This window comes from Girardinichthys multiradiatus, chromosome 9 (genome assembly GCF_021462225.1).
Source record: "Girardinichthys multiradiatus isolate DD_20200921_A chromosome 9, DD_fGirMul_XY1, whole genome shotgun sequence".
NCBI classification, from domain to species: domain Eukaryota; kingdom Metazoa; phylum Chordata; class Actinopteri; order Cyprinodontiformes; family Goodeidae; genus Girardinichthys; species Girardinichthys multiradiatus.
Genome location: NC_061802.1, coordinates 20,144,753 through 20,156,421, shown reverse-complemented (window position 1 = coordinate 20,156,421; position 11,669 = coordinate 20,144,753). Strand labels below are relative to the sequence as shown.

The 11,669-nt window shown below is 41.8% G+C and overlaps 1 protein-coding gene across 3 annotated transcripts in view; it reads right to left on the bottom strand.

The window, feature by feature from the left end:
• Window positions 1–5,647, bottom strand: part of mfsd8l1 (major facilitator superfamily domain containing 8-like 1) — a 29,699-nt gene extending 24,052 nt beyond the window's left edge. For all 3 annotated transcript variants that reach the window (XM_047373895.1, XM_047373896.1, XM_047373897.1), the window contains exons 1-2: window positions 5,542–5,647; window positions 5,232–5,441 (exon numbers count right to left, since the gene is read on the bottom strand). In XM_047373895.1, the coding sequence (XP_047229851.1) occupies window positions 5,232–5,307 (76 nt within the window). In that variant the 5' untranslated portion in view covers window positions 5,308–5,441; window positions 5,542–5,647. The remainder of the gene's footprint in view (window positions 1–5,231; window positions 5,442–5,541) is intronic.
• Window positions 5,648–11,669: the final 6,022 nt, after the last annotated feature.

Here is an 11,669-nt window from a genome sequence, read left to right as displayed (position 1 = left end):
ACGTCAACCTTCAAATAATCATGTACAGTTACGCACTCAATACTTGGTCGGGAATCCTTTTGCAGAAATGACTGTTTCAATGCGGCGTGGCATGGAGGCAATCAGCCTGTGGCACTGCTGAGGTCTTATGGAGGCCCAGGATGCTTCGATAGCGGCCTTTAGCTCATCCAGAGTGTTGGGTCTTGAGTCTCTCAACGTTCTCTTCACAATATCCCACAGATTCTCTATGGGGTTCAGGTCAGGAGAGTTGGCAGGCCAATTGAGCACAGTGATACCATGGTCAGTAAACCATTTACCAGTGGTTTTGGCACTGTGAGCAGGTGCCAGGTCGTGCTGAAAAATGAAATCTTCATCTCCATAAAGCTTTTCAGCAGATGGAAGCATGAAGTGCTCCAAAATCTCCTGATAGCTAGCTGCATTGACCATGCCCTTGATGAAACACAGTGGACCAACACCAGCAGCTGACACGGCACCCCAGACCATCACTGACTGTGGGTACTTGACACTGGACTTCTGGCATTTTGGCATTTCCTTCTCCCCAGTCTTTCTCCAGACTCTGGCACCTTGATTTCCGAATGACATGCAGAATTTGCTTTCATCCAAAAAAAGTACTTTGGACCACTGAGCAACAGTCCAGTGCTGCTTCTCTGTAGCCCAGGACTGGGGAATGCGGCACCTGTAGCCCATTTCCTGCACACGCCTGTGCACGGTGGCTCTGGATGTTTCTACTCCAGACTCAGTCCACTGCTTCCGCAGGTCCCCCAAGGTTTGGAATCGGCCCTTCTCCACAATCTTCCTCAGGGTCCGGTCACCTCTTCTCGTTGTGCAGCGTTTTCTGCCACACTTTTTCCTTCCCACAGACTTCCCACTGAGGTGCCTTGATACAGCACTCTGGGAACAGCCTATTCGTTCAGAAATTTATTTCTGTGTCTTACCCTCTTGCTTGAAGGTGTCAATAGTGGCCTTCTGGACAGCAGTCAGGTCGGCAGTCTTACCCATGATTGGGGTTTTGAGTGATGAACCAGGCTGGGAGTTTTAAAGGCCTCAGGAATCTTTTGCAGGTGTTTAGAGTTAACTCGTTGATTCAGATGATTAGGTTCATAGCTCGTGTAGAGACCCTTTTAATGATATGCTAATTTTGTGAGATAGGAATTTTGGGTTTTCATGAGCTGTATGCCAAAATCATCCGTATTAAGACAATAAAAGACCTGAAATATTTCAGTTAGTGTGCAATGAATCTAAAATATATGAATGTTAAATTTTCATCATGACATTATGGAAAATAATGAACTTTATCACAATATGCTAATATTTTGAGAAGGACCTGTATAGAGAATATATCCTCACCCCAACACAAGTGTATAAGTGATTAATATCAGAAGAGCTGTCATAAATATGCATATTTTGCCTGCAAGTAAAATATTCAGCCTTTTAACCAATATTTGTGAATAACTGTGGATTTATCTCAACTGATAGACATCACATTTTACAATCATATCTTTATCACATGATTTTCTAATATCATGCAGACCTACTCCGTAGCATAATCAAAGGATAGTCAAGATTATGAGTCTTTTCCACTGTTATTTTTTAGGTTGGAACCTGAAAAAATTTTTGTTCGTTCGTCGTCTTCCGCTTATCCAGGACCGGGTCGCGGGGGCAGCAGACTCAGCAGAGACGCCCAGACGTCCCTCTCTCCAGACACCTCCTCCAGCTCCTCCAGGGGGAGCCCAAGGCGTTCCCAGGCCAGCCGAGAGACATAGTCCCTCCAGCGTGTCCTGGGCCGTCCCCTGGGCCTCCTCCCGGTGGGACGTGCCTGGAACACCTCCCGAGGAAGGCGTCCAGGAGGCATCCGGTATAGATGCCCGAGCCACCTCAACTGGCTCCTCTCAATGTGGAGGAGCAGCGGCTCTACTCCGAGCTCCTCCCGGATGGCCGAGCTCCTCACCCTATCTCTAAGGGAGTGCCCGGCCACCCTACGGAGGAAGCTCATTTCAGCCGCTTGTATCCGTGATCTCGTTCTTTCGGTCATGACCCAAAGTTCATGGCCATAGGTGAGGGTAGGAACGTAGACCGACCAGTAAATTGAGAGCTTTGCTTTTCGGCTCAGCTCTCTCTTCACCACAATGGACCGGCACAGCGCCCCCATTACTGTGGCAGCTGCACCGATCCGTCTGTCGATCTCCCGCTCCATTCTTCCCTCACTCGTGAACAAGACCCCGAGATACTTAAACTCCTCCACTTGAGGCAGGAACTCCCCTCCAACCTGAAGAGGACAAGCCACCCTTTTCCGGTCGAGTACCATGGCCTCGGACTTGGAGGAGCTGATCCTCATCCCAGCCGCTTCACACTCGGCTGCGAACCGCCACAGCGCATGCTGTAGGTCTTGGCTAGAGGGGGCCAGCAGGACCACGTCATCCGCAAAAAGAAGAGACGAAATCCACTGGTCTCCAAACCAGACCCCCTCCGGCCCTTGGCTGCGTCTAGAAATCCTGTCCATAAAAGTTATGAACAGGACCGGCGACAAAGGGCAGCATGTCCAACATGCACTGGGAACAGGTCCGACTTAGTGCCGGCAATGCGGACCAAACTCCTGCTCCGCTCGTACAGGGACCGGATGGCCCCTAATAAAGGGCCACCGATTCCATACTCCTGGAGCACCCCCCACAGGGCATCACGAGGGACACAGTTGAATGCCTTCTCCAGGTCCACAAAACACATGTGAACCGGTTGGGCAAACTCCCATGAACCCTCGAGCACCCTGTAGAGGGTATAGAGCTGGTCCAGTGTTCCACGGCTGGGACGAAAACCACACTGTTCCTCCTGAAGCCGAGGTTCGACTTTCGGTCGGACTCTCCTTACCAGGCCTTACCAGGGAGGCTGAGGAGTGTGATCCCCCTGTAGTTGGAACACACCCTCCGGTCCCCCTTCTTATAAAGGGGGACCACCACCCCAGTCTGCCAGTCTAGAGGCACTGTCCCCGACCGCCACGCAATGTTGAAGAGGCGTGTCAACCATGACAGCCCTACAACATCCAGACACTTGAGGTACTCAGGGCGGAGCTCATCCACCCCCGAAGCCTTGCCACCGCGGAGCTTTTTAACCACCTCAGTGACTTCAGCCTGGGTGATGAAAGAATCCAACCCCGAGTCCCCAGCCTCTGTTTCCACCACGGAATGCGTGATGTCAGGATTGAGGAGATCCTCGAAGTACTCCTTCCACCGCCCGATAATGTCCTCAGTCGAGGTCATCAGCCTCCCGCCCCCACTATAAACAGTGTTGGCAAAGCACTGCTTCCCCCTCCTGAGGCGCCGGACAGTTTGCCAGAATCGCTTCGAGGCCAACCGGTAGTCCTTCTCCATGGCCTCACCGAACTCTTCCCAGGCCCGAGTTTTTGCCTCTGCCACAGCCCGGGCCGCAGCACGCTTGGCCTCACGGTACCCGTCAGCCGCCTCAGGAGTCCCACAAGCCAACCACAGCCGATAGGACTCCTTCTTCAACTTAACAGCATCCCTTACTGCCGGTGAAAAAATGTGAACTATTGAACTAGATGATGGTTCAAGTTAGTTCCTAAGAATTCTGAGATAGCCAACTTTAATCCAGCAGTTCATTTTTCCCAATTTCCCATTTCCATAAGCCAAACAGTTCCAAACACAAGCACTACCCATGAATAACTCAGTCGAATAAATTTGTTCTCATCCATCTGTAAAACCCTTCAAAAATAGTAGTCCAAAGAAAGTAGTTTAATGTCAACTGAAACGTCAACAATTAAGTGGAGCAATAAGGTATTTTTTAAATAAGGGCCCTATTTCTTGGATGGTCGTCTCCAAGTTACCATTGATGTAAAACTGGGTTTGGGCTTTTGAGCAAACTCCAGTTCACTGAAGGTTTCCACAGTTGGGGCTTCTGTTTTGCTCCCAAACAGATGGATCAACTTCCTCCCAGCTGAGGAACCATTTTACAATTTCCTAAAGCTTTTACTTATGTATCTCCTTATTAAATATGAACTGAGGATTTTGAAATTGCATATTGAACAATGTTGGCAAATGCCTTTGGTACTTTTTAGAAAGTTTATCTACAGTCAATCATAATCACTGGAAAATAAAATTTTAGCCCAACTGAATTAAAAATCCCAGTGCTTCAGATTTTATATTTTAACCTATGTTGCTGTCATAAGAGAGAAACAAAAAATTCCTAATGCAACAGGAGAGGACAGTAGAGAATAAATGTGACTTAGAGCTTTGGCCCTGAAATCATTTTCTCTATAATCAAAGACATTTTACAATCTACACAGACTCACTAAAGTATTACCTTTCAGGAAAGAAAAATAAGAAAGGCTGATGAAAATATGTAGTTCATACTAGGTTTCGAATTTCACAAAGAATAAGCCAAAGTGCAGATGTGTTGCATAAAAGAAACTAAGCACAGCCTTACTGCTTCCATAGAAACAGATAGGTAACATCCAGTGAGACATATTTAGATATATTGAAGGATATATCATTTAAATTTGCTTTTCAGCCACAGGATTTAGGCTTCTTGCAGTCATTACCTCAACATTTGTGTCTAACAGCTGAAGCTGGCACCAAATTGGGCCATGCAACAAGACAATGATCCAAATCACAGCAGCAAAACTAGAGGATAATGACTGAAAAAGTAAGACGTCAAAGTGTTGCAATGGCCCAGGCAAAGTCCATAGCTCAAACTTTTGTTTCAAAGCCTAAAGACAGTTAGTATCAGTATGTGATGTCTGATATCTTTATTTTGTGTTAAAAAAGATTGGGTTGCATTTTTTAGCCACAGTTCTACTTTAAATTCATGTTCTAATAGAGTCTGTAGGCCAGAAACAAGATTGAAAACAGCAATAAAATGCTTTTTGCATTGTTTTTTTTTACAGATTTATCTGTAGTTTCAGATAAAAACGGTCAACAAAATTGGATAAATATCCACGTTGTGATGTGGCAATCAAAGATAAAGCCATTTAATATAACTTAATGTATGATGACATCATATTCCAGGCCTTTGGACTGGTTATTGGCTGGTTAAATGAATAATGGTATAACTGTCATGTGTTTTTATTTAACTATTATGTAAAATGAATAATTTAAACACACAAATACGAACTTAGAACACTTTTTCAGACATGAACCCTGACTATTGAAACCCTGATTTCATTTTCACCTTTTTTCCTCGCCCCCAAACATTGAGCGTCAGTGAGCAATTCAACTTCTTACCATATTCCACGCCACTAAAAAGAAAAATGAGTCCGATGGTGAAATATGTCAGTTTCTTTTTCCGTTGATAGTCCATTGTGGTTGATTGAATAATCTTCTTTCACACTGATGCTTCAAGATATCCTCATCTCTGCACAACTGCTGTCATAATCCTGAGTGCCGTGCTTCCAATTAGAGCCGAAGGGGATGAGATCCTAAATCTTTCGGCAGCTGAAAGACAGGAGAAAAAACAAACAAGGCATGCATTTTGTTTTGCCAATCTGAGCAGCGAATATGCACGAAGTTAATTCTCTAAATTTTGTAAACTCACCGAGCAGATCCTGCTTACTGCAGCCAACACTTGTAAAACTAAATCCTGATCCACATAGGTCTTCTCTTGCGCAGTTTACATCATTTCCGGTGGCCCAGAAATTGACTTCCCAAAATCAAATCTGAATCCACATTCCTACTTTTTGTCTGTAATTCCTGCTTTAGTAAATAATGTAATAGACTTTCCAAGAGTCTCTGAAATTAACCAGAAAATACCTTGAATAAAAAATAAAATCATTAATATGCAAGTATGTTAAATTTATAAAAAATATGTTAGCCTCTCTGTGAACTAATTAATTTTGTAATCACATAAACCTTAACAGTTATTGTACAATTTTTTATAAACTGCAGGGATTAACACAGAAACTAAATACTTTGGGATTTTTGCAGGTAATTGATAATAGTGGTTACAGTGCCTATTCCTCCTTGAATGTAACAGACCATGGCAAATTAACTAATAATTTTGAAGTGGAATGAAAAAGAAAATGTTTTACAAAAATCTGAAAAGTGTGGCGTGCAAATGTATTCTGCTACCTTTCATCTGATAACTCTAAACAACAGATTGCAACTAGCATGACTTCAGAAGTCTCCTAATTAGTAAATAAAGTTAAACTGTGTGTGATTTATTTTCAGTATGCTCTGTTTCTTGTGGAATATTAGTGGACAAACACCCTCATGAGTACAGCAGGGATAAAGTTGTAAGAGAGATTGGGCTAAATACAGGACAATCCAGGAAGAAAATATCCCCAGAACAATAAAATGGTTGAGTTAGATGTGCATCCACATGCCAAAAATCCAGACCAAAAAACAATTAAGAATCTGGAGCATACCTTTAAAATAGCTTGTCACAGACACTGCTTATTCACTGTGAGATACCCCAAAAGCAGCTGCAGCTGTAATTGCAGCAAAAGTTGCTTCTTCCAAGTAGAGTCAGGGGTGACAGTATAAATGCATGCACACTTTTCTCATTTTTATACATATAAAAATTTGAAACGTTATGTATTTTTATTCCTCTTTAAAATTATGCACTGCTTTGTGTGGGGCCATCACTTAAAAGCACATTAAAGTTTGTGGAAATGCATTAAAATGTAAAAATAAAGGGGTATGAATACTTTCATAAGGCAATGTCATAACACCATTTGAAGGCAATGCGTCTACAAGTTTGTTTCCATATAGTAACATATATTTAAGAAGCTATTGTGAATTGAAGAATCTAATATTGTGATTTAAGAATTCTCATTTTAAAAACTTCTGATCAAATATTTTTCATTAAAAAAAATCAAGATATTCATATTGTAATAAAAGAATGTGCATGAGCATGTTCTACAGCATCAGAAAACTCCACATCCATTGAAGCTTTGCTTGCATTGATCAGGAATGTGTGAGTCACTGGTAGAGCTTACCCATCCTGTGACAATCATTACCACGGGCTTACACTGTTGTTTGTGCACAAAAGCTGCTTCTTTGCCGTTAATTTGATTTGCAGTCTTCCGCATCTTGCAATTTTAGTTCGCTGCCATCTTGAATTTCCCATGGCCATACCATTTAATAATTTAAAGTTAATCTTGCAATGCTCTGAGATGAGTGAACTGTCTATATTAACAAAATAGTTGAGGTAAAAAAGTAACATCCGATTAATCTGAAAATGAATTATGTAAAATGCGAACTTAGATTTTCAACAAAGCTTCTGAATTGGAAGAAGGCACATCAGGCAACATTTTTAATGTTTCTTTTCACTATTACAGCACACATCTTGCTGGTGTCATAGTATTAGGAGTTCCTGATAAATTGTACATTAAAGGCCAACATCTGCAGCTGCTGAGATATAAAAGGAATAAAACCCACAGTTAATAAGGGTCCCCATGGCAAAAGCTGGAACTCTGAACGTTTTTATTTTTATCTGCAAAATATATATTACAAAAAGCTTATTATGGATTTCTGGAAGGTTTTACTATAGTGGACAGGAATGAAACACAAAAATCTGAAAAGAAGTGACTGGAAAGATAGAACACAAGGGAGGAAAAAAGGAAATGAAGGAAAGAACTGGAGGGAATTACTCAAGAAGGAAAAGACATGAGGGAGAGAGGGAAGAACGAAGAGATGTTGGTAGGTAAGGTAAGTTTATTTATATAGTGCTTTTCAGCAACGAGACACTCAAAGTGCTGTACATACAATTACAATACAATCACCAAGCAAATAAACACAGATACAGACACAGAAAAACAAATCAAATGATAAAATCAAACAACAGAGGTAATTTAAAAAAGTTAAATAAAATAAAATAAAGAGAATAGAATGATGGACAAGAAAATGAAAGGAAAATTGGACTGAAAACGCAACTAATCATGCCTAGATGGCACAGTCAAAGGCCACTCTAAACAAATAGGTTTTAAATCTTGATTTAAAGTAACTTAGGGTTTTGGTGCTTTTACAGTTTTCTGGGAGTTTATTCCAGATTAGTGGAGCATAAGAACTAAAAGCTGCTTCTCCATGTTTGGTTCTGGTTCTGGGTATGAAGAGTAGATGTGAGCCAGAAGACCTGAGAGGTCTGGGTGGTTGATACACTGACAACAAGTCTGTAATGTATTTTGGTGCTAAGCCATTCAGTGATTTATAGACTAACAGAAGTATTTTAAAGTCTATTCTCTGAGCTACAGGGAGCCAGTGTAGGGACTTTAGAACCGAGTGATGTGCTCCACTTTCTTAGTTCTAGTGAGGATGCGGGCAGCAGCATTCTGGATCAACTGCAGCTGTCTGATCGACTTTTTAGGCAGACCTGTGAAGACACCTTTGCAGTAATCAATTCTACTAAAGATGAACGCATTAATTAGTTTTTCAAGGTCCTGCTGAGACATTAGTCCTTTAATCCTGGAGATGTTCTTTAGGTGATAGAAGGCCGACCTTATTACTGTCTTTATGTGTTTCTGAAGGTTCAGGTCTGAGTCTATCACTACATCCAGGTTTCGAGCCTGACTGGTGGTTTCTAGCTGTATTAACTGAAGCTGTGTGCTAACTTTTAAATGCTCTTCCTTTGGTCCAAAGATTATTACTTCAGTTTTGTTTTGATTCATCTGAAGAACATTTTGGCCCATCCATGCATTGATTTCTGGTGACATCGTAACGTATAGCTGTGTGTCGTCTGCATAGTTATGATAACTTATGTTGTTGTTTATTCAAATCTGAGTTAGGGGGAGCATGTAGATATTGAATAGGAGGGGCCCTAAGATGGATCCTTGGGGAACGCCACATGTGATTTTTGTGCTCTCTGATGTAAAGTTACCTACTGACACAAAAAAGTCCCTGTCCTTCAAGTAGGATTTAAACCAGTTGAGTGCTGTACCAGAAAGGCCGACCCAGTTTTCCAGGCGCTCTAATAAAATGGAGTGATCAACAGTGTTGAATGCTGCACTAAGGTCCAATAATACCAGCACTGTGGTTCTTCCTGTCTGCATTTATACCGATGTCATTGAACACCTTGACAAAAGCAGTCTCTGTACTGTGGTGATCACGGAAGCCTGACTGGAAGACATCGAAGCGGTTGGTCGTTGTTAGGAAGTTGTTTAACTGCTGAAACACAGCTTTTTCAATAATCTGACTGATGAAGGGGAGGTTTGATATAGGCCTGTAGTTCTGTAGCAGCAGCTTGTCCAAGTTGCTCTTTTTCAAGGTTTGATAATTGCTGTTTTCAGGGCCTGGGGGATAACACCTGACAAAAGGGACGTGTTTATTATTTGTGTTAAATCAGATGTTATTACAGGCAAAGCTTTCTTAAGGAAAGCTGTGGGTAAAAGATCGAGACAGCAGGAAGAAGAGCTTAGTTGGTGTACAATTTATTCTAAGTTTTTATAGTTTATTTGGTGAAATTGGGAAATTTTGTCAAAATCAGTTCTAGTTGGAGACAACATTGGTACTGGAGTTGATGTGGATGTGCTGATTGCCCCTCTGATCTTTTGGGTTTTTTCAGCAAAGAACTTAGCAAATTCCTTGCAGGCCCTGGTAGAGTGGAGTTCAGATGCTACAGTTACAGGAGGGTTTGTTAACCTGTCGACCGTGGCAAATAATGCACGAGCATTGTTAATGTTTTTGCTGATGATCTCAGAAAAGAAAGATTCCCTTGGATTTTTCAGTTGTAGGTTATATCTGTATAGTCTCTCTTTATAGATAATATAGTGAACCTGGAGTACAGTCTTTCGCTACCTGCGTTCAGCTTTTCGACACTCCTTTTTTTCACTTCTGACTGGTGGAGCACTTCTCCATGGAGACATTTTCTTCCCAGAAACGACTTTCACTTTAATTGGAGCAATTGAATCAATGATGTCTGAGATTTTAGAATGAAATTTATCTACCAGCTCATCTACAGTGTTACAGGGCAAAGTGGAGGTAGAAGAGTAAATCTGGTTAAAGGTTTCAGCAGCACCATCCTTAAAGATGCGTTTTCTTATAATGTCTCTTTGGCAAACTGAGTCATAGCAGATGATGCTTTCAAAAAAAACAGAAAAGTGTTCAAATAGGGCAACATCAGTTACAGACACCTTTCAAATGTTTAGACCCTTAGTGATGATCAAGTCCAAAATATGTCCCTGTTTGTGCGTTTGCTCTTTAACATGTTGAATCAAACCAAAATTTCTAAGAGTGTCACATAGATCTATTGCACTTCTGACTTCAGGATTGTCCATGTGAATGTTGAAGTCTCCCACAATAATTAAACAGTCATAATCAACACATATCACAGATAAAAGCTCATCAAAATCACTGAAAAAGTTTGTTTTGGACTTAGGAGGCCTGTAAACATTCAAGAACATGGTTCGGACCGGGCTCTTTACCCGGAGAGCCAAATATTCAAGAGTCAAATTTGCCCAGAAATACTTTTTTACACTCTAATAAATCTTTAAGCAAAGTGGCCACCCCTCCACCTTTTCTTTGCTGTCTGCTCTCACAAAGAAAATTGAATTTCGGGGGCGTCGACTCTATCAGAATGGGAACTTCATTAAATTCATGTAACCATGTTTCTGTTAAAAACATAACATCAAGATCGTGGTCAGTAATGAAGTCATTGATTAAAAATGATTTTCCTGACAGAGATCTAATGTTCAGTAAAGCCAGTTTATATGACTTAGTTGCTGATATTAACTCTTTGTGTGGTTGTATCTGACAGTTTATGGCTTTTTTTGATTGTTTATTACTGTCTCTTATCCTTTTGGCTTTGTTCTTTCTGTCACGTATAAGCACAGAGATTTTACAACTATCTCCTATTAGGGGCCCAAGTTTTTCCTGGACATGCACATTTCTGATAGAGTTACCACTGGGGCCCAGACTGTATCACAGAGAAGTGATTTGAAGGTCCTGATTAGGTGGAGATAGATTAGGAGGTGGTGGAGCTCTGCGGCATTTGGAAGATGTTGGTTTAGTAGCAGGGCCTCGCCCATGGGGGGTGTTGAATGGAGACGATGTCAGAGCCATTTGGATCCCGATTTTAAGAGCTCCTTTCATGTTATCAGAATCCAGTAAAGCAAAAAGCGGGCTCAGTGGGGAGATGGGAGAGTTCTGTGCGGTCTGGGTCAGGGGTGAGGGGGGTTTACTGGGGGTGTCGGTCTGGGTCTGGGTTTGGGGGGATGGGGGTATAATGGGGGGGACGTTTTGTGATGACCTTTCTTTCTCAGCCAACTGACCAGTTGTCTCTGCCAGAGCTGTTGGAGGCAGCGTTATCATTGTTGTTGATACTCCATGTTCTTTGCTGAAGGTCGAAGCTGCTGGTGGATTATTTACTGAATGGAAGAGATTAGATGTGAGACGTCTGGCTCCTGGCTTGTTCAAACAGAAACCATCTTGCTTGAAGAGTTGTCTTTTTTCCCAAAAAATATTAAAGTTTTCGATGAAGTTCACAGGTGTGGTGGCACATGTTTTTTTCAACCACTTATTGCTCATCAGAAGTCTGGAAAAAACCTCACCTCCACAGAAAATTGGTGCAAAGGGTCCGCTGAGAAACACCTTGATATGAGACTTCCAACAATATTCAGAAGACGAGAGAAATCCTCCTTCAGTCTTTCTGAATTTTTCTTAGCCACGTCATCCATGGCTCCACAGTATACAGGTCCTTCTCAAAAAATTAGCATATTGTGATAAAGTTCA